The sequence below is a fragment of the Lipotes vexillifer genome, unplaced genomic scaffold (assembly GCF_000442215.2).
Source record: "Lipotes vexillifer unplaced genomic scaffold, Lipotes_vexillifer_v1.1 scaffold341, whole genome shotgun sequence".
NCBI lineage: Eukaryota > Metazoa > Chordata > Mammalia > Artiodactyla > Lipotidae > Lipotes > Lipotes vexillifer.
In genome coordinates this window covers 933,469-945,842 of record NW_006797957.1, presented here as the reverse complement: position 1 = coordinate 945,842, position 12,374 = coordinate 933,469, and the positions used below count along the sequence as shown (strand labels likewise).

The window sequence follows — 12,374 nt, the reverse complement described above, 5'->3', positions numbered from 1 at the left end:
GTATAGGCCAGCAACCTAGATAAGAAATCAAGAAGGCATTATGCTGAGTGAAATAAATCAGCCAGGGAAAAACAAATACTGTATAATTTCACTTACATGTGGAATCTAAAAAAACTGAACTCATGTAAACAGAGAATAGATTACTGGTTACCAGAGGCCGGTGGGGGAAATGAGTGAAGGTGGTCAAAAGGTACAAAATTCCAGTTATAAGATAAATTCTGGGGATGTAATGTACAACATGTAACTGTCGTTAACAATACAGTATTGTATATTTGAAAGCTGCTAAGAGAATAGATTTTAAAAGTTCTTATCACAAGTAAAAAATGTGTAACTATGTGAGGTGATGGATGTTAGCTAAACATTGTGGTGATTATTGTGTAATATATACATATATCAAATCATTATGTTGTACACTTTAAACTTATCCAATGCTATATTTCAATAAGATCTCAATAAAACTGGGAAAAAAGTAAATCATGTACTCTAATCATGTTGCTCACTAATAGAAGGCAACCAAATTTAATATTTTATATATATATATATATATTAAAAATATTGTAATGAAGGCTTTCTACATACTGGGTAGTATTTTAGGTGCTAGGGATACAGTGGTGAGCAAAATAGACACAGAGCCTGAGCCTAGTAGGGCTTGTTATCTACAGGGCCAGAGACAGGAATAAAGGGGTGAATAAGTAGTTGCACATGGTATGTTAGATAGTGCATGCTAAGGAGAAAAAATGAAGCCGGGAAAGTGGACAGGAGAGTTGAAATTTATATTTTGACACACAGTGAGGTGGTGAGTTTTGAATGAAGACCCTCAGGAAATTAGGGGGCTGGAAAAGCATTGCAGGAGAATAGCAAATGCAAAGGCCCTGAGGCAGGAGTATTCCCAGTGTGTTCTAGGAACTGTGAGGAACCCAACTAGGTTGGAGAGGAGCAGACGGGGAGAATGGTAGGAGGTGAAGGCACTAAGATGTAACAGTAGGGGAGTCACATCAGTGAAAAGAACTGCTAATGGGAAAAGAATATTTTGAAAGTGATAGAGTCAGGATATTGCAATCATTGATGGGGAGCAGAAAATGTTTCTTTCTTTTTTTTTTTTTTTTTTTTTTTTCGTATTGTTACCCACACTTTAGTTTTACCCCAAATGATCCTTCTTATCTTTTTTTTCTCCCCCTTCGGCTTCCTCTCTTTGGATGTGTATGGACCCTGTTAACTTGGCTTCTTCTCTCCTGTAACAGGTAAGAAAGGACCAGGGCCCGAACCCATGTCCCCTGCATCGGCAGGCAGACTGTCAACCACTGTGCCACCAGGGAAGCCCTTGCTTTTTTTTTTTTAATCTTTAGAGATTTCAAATGTAGACAAAATAATTTTGAGACAGGAAATAGTCATTCAGGCTATTGACAAGAACAGTTGACAGACGTTTATTTTCTTTATATTGCTGTGTATGTGTGAATATGGGGTAATTTCAAATTTGAGGCAGAAAAGTCATTAAGTTTTAAAGGTCTTATGTTTGAATAAACCAGTATTATTTTTCAACTAGTAATTATAAAAATTACCAGATAATGAAGACCGTCCCACCTAGATAAAGACATTTTGATTAAGTAAAATATTTTTCCCCTACTCCAATTGTAGGCAGATAACCTGTACACAGCAACATTATTTGACTCATCAAGCAAAAAATTGATTTCTGGCATTGATTAATGGCCCTGGGACTCTAAAACAAAACAAAACAAAACAAAAACAAAAAAGAACAAAACAAAAAACCCAAAATAACAACTCCCTAAGCCTTGAGTTTTTAAATAGGTGAAATGAGATAATTTTTCATTACATCCCTAATAGGGCAATTTTACACATTTGATGAATTAATAAATATATGTGACTATGTCTATTAAACTCTTGAAGAGATTTATAAACTGTTATCATCATAATGTTTAAAGCATTGCTTTTGCATTGTTAAACCTATAATCATATTCTTTAGGAGCTGATTGTTATATACTTCATGCCTTTTCTTTTTTGCCTTCCTTTTTCACTGCCTGCCTTTCATTCATGATGTAATGATTACATAATCATGTAATGATTTATCCTCATTTTCATCATGGGTAGAGGGAAAGGAGCACTGCTTGAAACTTTAAATTAGTCAGTTTTTAAAATTATGTTGCTAGTTGTGAGTTTCATCACTCTATGTATCTTTCTTTTCACCTGATACCAGAATTAAGAGTTTAGTCTACTTGAATTTAGATTAAAAAAAAAAATACAGTCCATTAAAAAACAAAAATTTTATTTATTTATTTAGACTGTGTTGGGTCTTCGTTGCCGCACGCGGGTTTTCTCTAGTTGCGGCGAGCGGGGGCTACTCTTCGTTTTGGTGCGCGGGCTTCTCATTGCGGTGGCTTCTCTTGTTGCGGAGCACAGGCTCCAGGTGCACGGGCTTCAGTAGTTGTGGCACACGGGCTTAGTTGCTCTACGGCATGTGGAATCTTCCCGGTTCAGGGCTCGAACCTGTGTCTCCTGCATTGGCCGGCGGATTCTTAACCACTGCGTCACCAGGGAAGTCTGAATTTAGATTTTTGATGTTTAGTTTATTATTATTATTAATTTTAGTATGCTTTATAATAAGTCCAGTAATATGGATCAAGTATTTATAGTAAGAATTCATGTTATTTCTCAAGTAATAAATAAAGAACAAAACTTTTCATTATTGTAAGTCTTTTATGTAATCTATTAAGAACACTTTTTAAAATAACTTTTCTGATTATAAAACACTGTAAGGAACTTGGAAAAGCAAATTAAGCAAATACTTAACCAAATAGTAATTATCCATCATCCCATCCCCCAGAGATAACTTCTCCTCACCTTTCAGTGTACATTCTTCCAGTTTTTCAATGTTATGTTCCCATGTTTTCAAAAATAAATTAGATCATTATTTTGTAATATAATTTTAACTCAACAGTGTATCTCTCTGAGCCTCAATATTTTAATTTGTAAAACAGGGATAAAATATGCACTGTATGGAGTTCTTGTGAGGATTAAATTGGCTGACACATACTATGCACTCAGCAATGGAAGCTAATACTAGTGATGGAAATAAGACTTTTCTAAAAGTGTAGTATCTAGGGCAAAGGATATGAATATTTTCAAGATTGTTGATAGAATTGCTAAATTTCTCTCTGAACTATGCTACCAATTTACTCCTACCAGCAGTGTGAAAGTGTTTTGCCTTGCAACTATAATTAACAAGAGTTATCATAATTTTTAAACCTTTGCCAACTTGATGTCAGTAATTGGTATATCTTTTTATTTGCATTTTGAAGGAGTGTTCAAGTAGTATTCACCTTTTAAAAAATATATTCATTGCCCATTTGTGTTTTTTTCTTGTGAATTTCCTACTCATGGCTTTGAAGAAAGCCAAGGTTTAAGAGTAGCTAATGAAACTATGCTTTTATCTAAACTGGGGCAACTGGATGATGCTCTATTTTATTTAAAATTCAAGTTTCAATAAACCATCTACTTTTCATTTTTGATAACTAACACATCAGCATATAAGTGTTTCCATTTTAGGAAAGATATTAGAGAAACACTGTTCAGTAGAGGTGTGATCACATCTTGCTTTTTAATTGACTACAATTGTTTTTGTTTCAGAAAAGCACAGGTCGACCACACATAATTGAGAAAAGCTTGGCAGGACAATATTCTAAGCGAATGAAGAATCTCAGTAAGTTTTGATTAAAGAAGCCACTCTATTTTATGTACTAGGAGCATTGACTTGGAGCTCAGTTGCACATGCAGGCTTGTTGGGAGATGGAGTAAGTTTGAGATCTGGAGTGAGCAGTGTGGGTGGGCAGTGGAGTGAACTGTGGCTTTAATGTAATGAAGCGTGGAGAGTCATTTCTGATGGAAAGACTGAAATATGAAGCCCAGAAATAAAGCTGTGTTAGGAACTGGACACTGTGGCCAGATTTAACAGAGTGATTTACAGAGAGGTTCATCCTTCGATTTTCCTGGAAGTTTGCTGCTCTTTAACCAACTTGTAGTGTCTTATGCTCTTGTCCTGTGGCATCTCAAGCATGCTGATTTGGCAAAAGCTTCTTTTGGATTATTGGAGTATGTGATGTTACTTCTGTATATTAATACCCAGAATCTTTAGTAATTTATGCAAAAGCTTATGCCAGACATTATTTTTAATTCTAAAATGACTTAAGCATAGTAGAATTCTTCTAAATATTCAGATATCCAGGGTCAGGTGGTTGTAGATGAAATACGCATACTCCAAGGAGTCTTGAATAGCTCGTAAAGTTTTTCATGAGGTTTGGAAGAAAATTATACCTTTGAATTATATTAATATTTGTGACTATGAAAATGTGAAATATTTAATGATTGGCGTGCTTTTTTCACCTTAGTTTATTTTGATTTTGGGATGACAAATGCTATCAGTGCTACTTTTCCTTCATATAATATTTTAAAAACATTCTCCCATTGAAATGCAGTCAAACATAAATTTTGATATTGTTTTTCTTTTGCACAGGTATGGAAAGCAGTGACCAGTGGCCCTTCCTATCTGAATTACAGTGGTTGAAAGGGAGAAGGAAGAGAGCAGTGAATGTGAGTATGGCGTTGTGTCGTAGGCGGGGCTCTTTCACTCAAATTGTGTGCCTGTCATCACACTGTGGCTAAGTGTACCTAAAACGGTTTAGATTTGGGCAATTTCCTCTTACCAACAAAACCCAAAACCAAAATACCCTATGATTTGAGTCTTATGGGCATGATGCTTTTTATTCAGCTTTCCCTGTAAGTGATACAAACTGATTTTGATGTTCTATGAACCCTGAAGGCATCTGAAGAATGTATTGTTTTAGCTCTGTTTTCAAAGCATTTTTCTTATGAAAATTGCAGTGCATTTTTTCTATTGAAAGTAGAGCAGGCTTTTTATTTGTTTATTTTTTTCTGGTATGACATCATATAAAATAATCTACTAACAAAAAAGTAGGGGAAGAGTTAGGTTTTGAAATGTTGACTAATCATGCTTATTTGTATTTTTTTTCAAATTAAAAAGTTATACCACACTTTGAAGCTGGATGTGTTTTTCTGAACAGAATAAATCTCTTTGACCATTAGTATCATGATAGTTACTAAATAAGAATCATGTAATTATATAATCAACAACTGTCGTAGAGCTCCCATGTATTGATAAATGTATAGGGGCTTTGTAACTGAAATTATCTTCCTAGTCTATTTCATAATAGAGTAGAAAGCGGTAATGATGGGGACTGTTTAGTAATTACGTGGTGAATGCTATGTAACCGAAAATTAATTCCATGGCATATAGATCACATGGTAATTTGCTAGGTAACTTAATGAGTAATTATTTTGAAAATTGCACACTTTAGATAATGTTTTGCTGAATGTACTTTTGTGAAAAAATCAGACCACCAGCCATCAAAAACTTGGTTGTAGGTCAAATCATCCTCTTTTCTGAGCCTGTCTTTGTATTATGGTGATTATGGAAACAATTTTTTTTAACTTAGAGATCTCTTTTTGCTTACTCTTGAAGATGCAGTTGGTAATAAGTTTTATATAGGCTATTGATGTTTCACTACAGCCCGCCCCTATCAAATACAACTGATCAATGATCATGTACTCTTCCAACTATGAAAAAGAAATAAAAGTCCAAACGACAGCTAAAATCCTTAGCCCTTGCTCTTAAAGGATTATCTAGTAGTAATCAAAACTTAGAAGAATTCAGAATATTGTAACTGTCAACATTTGTTCCTTTCAGAAGTTGTGTGGTTAAGAATTAGTACATTATTATGAGAATTTCACTCCACTGAATTAATTATGATTACGTTGGTACCTGTTCTAGATGTACGGTGCTATTCTTATTAAAGCTTTGTGCAGTTTTTCTTTGAAGTGTTGAGTAGATGTGAATATTTTTATCGCATCCTAATGCCAAAGAAATGGAGATTTATTTATTTTAACAGAATTACACTGAACATTTTTCTCTAGAATATTTTTACATATAAAAATCAAATAAAAACAACATGAGCTCTCTCTATCTGGATGAATACTTTAATGATAATTAAATACAGTTATTTTCTGAATACTTGTATGTTTACCCACACTTTACAGTTCACTTTTTTTTTGATTTCCCTGACCAAGTTTCTTTGAGGATGTTCATAAAGTGAGCAGCAAAGAGTTCTTCTGAAATTCAAAGTCAGTCTACCACTTAACAGTCAACATCAGAGATATTTTCTATCAACCACCATTCTGACCACATATTTTTATTTTCCACAGCCATCTCGTGGTGTGTTTGAAGAAATGAAATATTTGGAACTTATGATTGTTAATGATCACAAAACGGTAAGAATACAGAATCAATGAATTTTAGATCTGACAACTTACTTAAGAAAGAATAATAATCTTTTGTTAACTTTGGTCAAAATAAAATGTGACTCAGTGCTTAAAAGACATATGAAAACAATTATTGTCCTCCATTGGCCCTTCTTGAAGATAAAGTAGGAACTTTCTTAACCATACTCTGCTTAACCATTTCCCTTATAAAATATCTTGGTTGATACCATATGACCCAGCAATCCCACTATTGAGCATATACCCAGAGAAACCATAATTCAAAAAAACACATGCACCCCAGTGCTCATAGCAGCACTATTTACAATAGCCAGGACATGGAAGCAACCTAAATGTCCATTGATAGAGGAATGGATAAAGAAGATGTGGTACATATATACAATGGAATATTACTAGCCATAAAAAGGAATGAAATTGGGTCATTTGTAGAGATGTGGATGGACCTAGAGAGTGTCATAGAGAGTGAAGTAAGTCAGAAAGAGAAAAGCAAATATCGTATAATAATGCATATATGTGGAATCTAGAAAAATGGTATAGATGATCTTAGTTGCAAAGCAGAAATAGAGACACAGACTTAGAGAACAAATGTATGGATACCAAGGGGGAAAGGGGTGGGGTGGGAGGAATTGGGAGACTAGGATTGACACATATACATTATTGATACCATGTATAAAATGGACAACTGATGGGAACACGCTGTATAGCACAGGGAACTCACCTAGAGAACTGTGGTAACCTAAATCGGAGGGAAGTCCAAAAGGGAGGGGATATCTGTGTGTGTAGGGCTGATACATTTTGTTGTGCAGTGGAGGCGAACACAACATTCTAAAGCAATCATACTCCAATAAAAATTAATTAAAAAATAATAGAGTTAAAAAAAATATCTTGGTTGAAGCCTAGAGCATTCTGAAGGGTCTTGGTCAGTGCGCTATTTGCTAGTATAGTTGTATCCACAGAGGCAGATGGCCGACTGAATCCATTGTAATGTACTGCACCAGATTATATAAGGTTCTTGAACGTCAGTGGATTTTGGCATCTTTGGGGCTCCTGAAACCAATCCCCCTCGGTTACCAAGGGACAGCTGTATACTCAGTACTTGTGCTGTGCTGGTAAATGTTTAATACCTGGCTCTCTGAAAAAAACCCCTTGATTTATAATGTTTGTTTATATCCATGGTGTAAATACTCCCACTGTGGCTGATTTCAAGCTACCAAAGTGAGGTCATTAAATGAGGACCTGGGAAAAGATGCATCCAGTTGAATCCTGAACTGGTGGGAGCTGGCTCCAGCAACCTACTGCCCCACTTTCCAAACTGTTTAGGCCACTTGTAATTTTTGTTGTAATTACATCATTTAATTTTTTAAATTGTATGTACTAAGACAAAGAGTAATTTGCTTTATGAAAACTAAGTTACATTTCTGGAGAGACTTTATAAGGGTGAGACTCTTAAGACATACCCAAGAGTCAGGTATAGGTGAAAAACTTGTGAAAGATTGCAGCAAAAATTCTGATTGCTTTGCAAATATCTTGAAGTCCTTGTTTTTCTTTAAGGAAATCAAAATTAGATTAGTAGACTATAGAATAAGGTTGTGTTTCATACAAAAATGAAAAAGTGAAATTCTAATCAGTAGAAAAGACCTTGAAACCATACCTTTTTTAAAATGATGATTTAATTTATATTTAAACTTTTGAGTCTCTACTTTAACAGGTGTTTTCTATTAATTACCAAGCACTGGCTCAATTATGCTGAACATGAAGTTATGCAATAGCATACCTCTTAGTATGGTATGCAGATTTATTTTCTGTACCAGTAGCTTTTAAGTACATGGCTTGAGATATGTCAGTAAGAACCAGAATTATTGGAATTACGTACAATTAAAAAAGAAAGAATTACATACAATTTAGGACAGATCTTCCCTGATAGGAAGGAAAACCAAATGGGTGGGTAGCCATTTTAGATAATGAAGGCTAAACTATGAGTTTCTGATGGACATTAATTTCCTCAAAACCCCAAGATAACTTTTTCATCTGAATTATTTTTGTTGATTGGGACACTGAGATTTTGTCCAGCTACTTCTCAATCCTTAACATTGTGGCATGTTGTGAAATTATGGCTTTAGAAGGTTAAACTTTTTCCAACATCCAATATATACTTTTAAAGTAGTGAAAATAATTAAGATATATACAGTGCCTTTCAATTCACAAAGTGCATTCACATACAGCTGGTGACTGTTAGAAGAATTCTCCAACCCATGACTTCTAATTCCAAATCTCTTGTTCTACCGAATCTCTATTAGGAAAATACATGAAGCCATTAATCAGAGAGCAGATTTCAGTAACTACACAAATAGGAAACGATAATTTTTTAAACATTATATATATTTTGAATTTATTTGTAAATTTTTTAAAATGGGAAGCATTTAAATAATCTTGTCTTTATCTTATGAATAGTAAAATAATGCCCTCCTTTAAAATATTGTTTTTGTAAATAGAAAATTTCTAATATTATACCGTATAGTCTGTGATAAAGTTACGTTATTTAGGCTATCAGATCTTTTAATGGTAAATTTTGGTAATTTGTTTTATTATTATTATTAAAATGAGTGAGAACTAGGAATGTATACATTTATCTTTGAAACCAGAAAAAAACCCTGTAATTTGTACTGATAAGTCTGGAGGGAATACATGTTAGGAAATGAAAAAAAAATGAAAGCCTTTATTATTGAGTGATAATAATGCCTAAAGTAGAAGGAAATTACCTAAGAAGACTTCTATTGTTTTTTTTTTAATTGAAGTGTAGTTGATTTACAGTATTTCAGGTGTACAGCAAAGTGATACAGTTACACAGATTCTTTTCCATTATAGGTTATTACAAGGTATTAAATATAGCTCACTGTGCTATACAGTAAGTCCTTGTTAGATTTCTACTATTTTAATAAATATTGCATCGATGCAATAGAACTAAATAGATTCCTTTTCCTTTAAGACCAGGTTATACTCTAGACCATAATAGTCCCAAATAAGTGTGTCATTTTATAAGAATTTTTTTTTTTTCTTTTGAGAGTTGAGAAAAGTTCTTTTTTAAAGGTGTGCTTTATATGAGATGAAGATTGTTTTTGAATTTGAATGCTTCAAAGAAGGGATGGATCACAGTACTTAAATTCACGTGTTGAAAGTAAAACTAAACTAGAATAATTGACATCTATTCTTTAATAACTGGAGATTTGCTATTGGATTTTAAAATGTCATCCCACTGACAGTACTCATTTTATAATCTTTGTGCTAGATGAGGCAGCACACTTATTTTGATAACTATCGCCCTCAGGTTGAAAGTCAAGCTCTAATTTTAGTTTTTTTCAAAAAGCAAATACCTTAAGGATTGTGTTTATTCAGACAGGAAAAGCAAATTTGGCACTTTAAATGTAAATTATTTTCAGTGATCGGAAAATGTGGAAATAAATTCTATTGTAAATGGAGATTTCACGTTTTTCTTTGTAAAATTAATTCTCATTCACGAAGAAAGTAGAAACATTTTGCCTACGTTTACATTCACACTTACCTCTTTAATTCAGAGTAACCTTTCTGAAAAAATGCAGATATCTTATTTTGAACAAGCATCATATATTATCAGTAGCTTTCAATTAGAAAAGAAAAATCCCTCAATTTTGTATAAAGCATTTTAGTAGCAGGCTGGCAGAGTCCAATTTGTGAGCCAATTAAAGTCTTATAGCGGTCTGCCAAACATTTCTTTGAGCCACTTCGGCTCAACATAAATATTAAAAACCTTATTCCATTAGAAAATTAGTTGAAATATTTTAAAGTGCATGAAAAACAAATGTTTTTCTTACATTGTTGCTATATCCTTATGTATATAGGTGCAAATATGAAAGGATAGCTCATATATTTTTTAATCTAAACCTCATTTGGTTTTCCTTATTTGAAAGCCACTATATTTTATAGGAACCCAACATATTATGATTTCTCATCAATAATCATGATTTACTAGGAGCATACATAAACTATTTTATATGACTTGTTAACCGAACAAGTTTATCTCCTATGTCAACCCAGGGTAAGCATTGAATTTCAGCTCTGTGATCTTGGATAAGTTATTTGTCCTCTCTGAGCCTCACTTTCCACATTTATAAAAATGGGGATAATAAAACCTACCTCACTGAGTTGTGAGGAGCAAATATTTGTTGTAGGAGAAACACTAATGATAGACCCTAGTAAATCCTAGGAATTTCAAGTGAATAAATCTAGTGGTTATTCTTTGTCCTTATCGTACTTGCCTTCTCAGTAGCGTGGGACACAGTTAATTACTCTTTCCTGTTGAAACATTTTCTTAATCTTTTAGCTTCTATGACACAATAGCTTTCTCACCTCACTGGCCATTTCTTCTTAGTCTTTTATGTCTGGCCTCTAGAGTTATGGGAGTGCCCCATAGCTTGATTTGGGGCTCTCTTTTCTTTCTATAACTCTTCCTCAAGTGATCACTTCCAGTCTTAAGTCTTTAAAATATATCATGACTTAAATTCATCACTCTCAACTTTATACTCTAGCCTTCTGTGTTCCATAGTTCTATATTCAACTGCCTACTTGACATCTTTACTTCAGTATTGAATAGGCATCCCACACTTAACATTTCTAAATCAGAACTCTTGGTTCCCTAGTTCTAAACTGCCCTCCCCCAGTCTTTCTCATTATTTTAAATGGCACCTCCCCCACCCCCAGCTATTCAAGTTCCAAACCTAGGAGTCATCTTTTTTTCTTCTCTTTCCTTACCTTCCAACATCCTATAATGATGTCCAGCCTTCATTATTTTTTAACCTGGACTATTGCAGCAGTTTCCCAACAGGTCTCTCTGCATGCATTCTTGACCCTTTCTAATTCACTCACTTCACAGCAGACAGAGTGATCTTTCTAAAAAGAAAACCAGAGGGAATTCTCTGGCGGTCCAGTGGTTAGGACTCTGCGCTTCCACTGCAGCGGGCACGGGTTCGATCCCTGGTCGGGGAACTAAAAAATCCTGCAAGCCACGTGGCCAAAAATAAAGAAAATCAGAGAATTGGAAGTTATAAATATGAAATAAATGGAAAACATCACATTTTAATAGATTTTTAAAGTCCTCATTGTTTTTAACTTACATGTCATGTTTTCCATGACCATTATACCACAAAAAGACATATCCCAAAAGGACAAATAAATGTTCAGAAGCAAAATAAAATTCATTTGAACAGATACGTAACACCACTGCATTAGAATAGGTGTCAGCTAATATTTTCCCTTTTCTTTTTGTGATAAGTGCTTCTTCATGTCAGGACTTTTTTTTTTTTTTTAAAGTGTACAATTCAGTGACATTTAGTACCTTCACTATGTGGTGCAATCATCACCTCTGTCTAGTTTCAAAACATTTCATCACCCCAGAGAGACTTAATGTTGAGACTTTTGCTTTTACTGTGTTGGCCAAAAAGTAAGATGTTACGGAAAGACCCAAACGAACTTTTTGGCCAACCCAATATTTTAAAGGATAGCTTTGAAGTTTTTCAGCTTGTGGAATTTGCTAGGCAACTTAAAATGCTGAGCTCTTTACAACAACTTCTTTATGCTAAGTTTAAAAAAAGCTGTTAAAATGTCTCAATGTGTCCTTACATGGTGGAAGGGACTAGGGATCTCTCTGGAGCCTCTCTTATAAGGCACTAATCCCATTCATGATGGCTCCACCCTCATAACCTAAGTACCGCTCAAAGGTCCCATGTCCTAATACCATGATTTTGAGGGTTGTGATTTCAGCATGAATTTTGGGGGCACACAAACATTCACACCATTGCAAATATTATAAATAGTCACAAATTAATGAATGCTACTAATAACACAATACTAAGTTATTGCACATTTATCATAGGTTGTCAGTATGCTCAGTATTATTAAAAATATATATATCAGATCTATAAGCATTAAGACATATTCTTCATTTAAAAAACATAGTAACAGAGTTAAAGAGAGAA

At 34.1% G+C, this 12,374-nt stretch overlaps 1 protein-coding gene across 1 annotated transcript in view; it reads left to right on the top strand.

Moving 5' to 3' along the window:
* Positions 1 to 12,374, top strand: part of ADAM23 (ADAM metallopeptidase domain 23) — a 162,835-nt gene that overhangs the window by 100,138 nt on the left and 50,323 nt on the right. Inside the window, exons 7-9 of the mRNA XM_007469990.1 lie at positions 3,643 to 3,715; positions 4,526 to 4,602; positions 6,292 to 6,357. Coding sequence (XP_007470052.1) covers positions 3,643 to 3,715; positions 4,526 to 4,602; positions 6,292 to 6,357 — 216 coding nt within the window. The remainder of the gene's footprint in view (positions 1 to 3,642; positions 3,716 to 4,525; positions 4,603 to 6,291; positions 6,358 to 12,374) is intronic.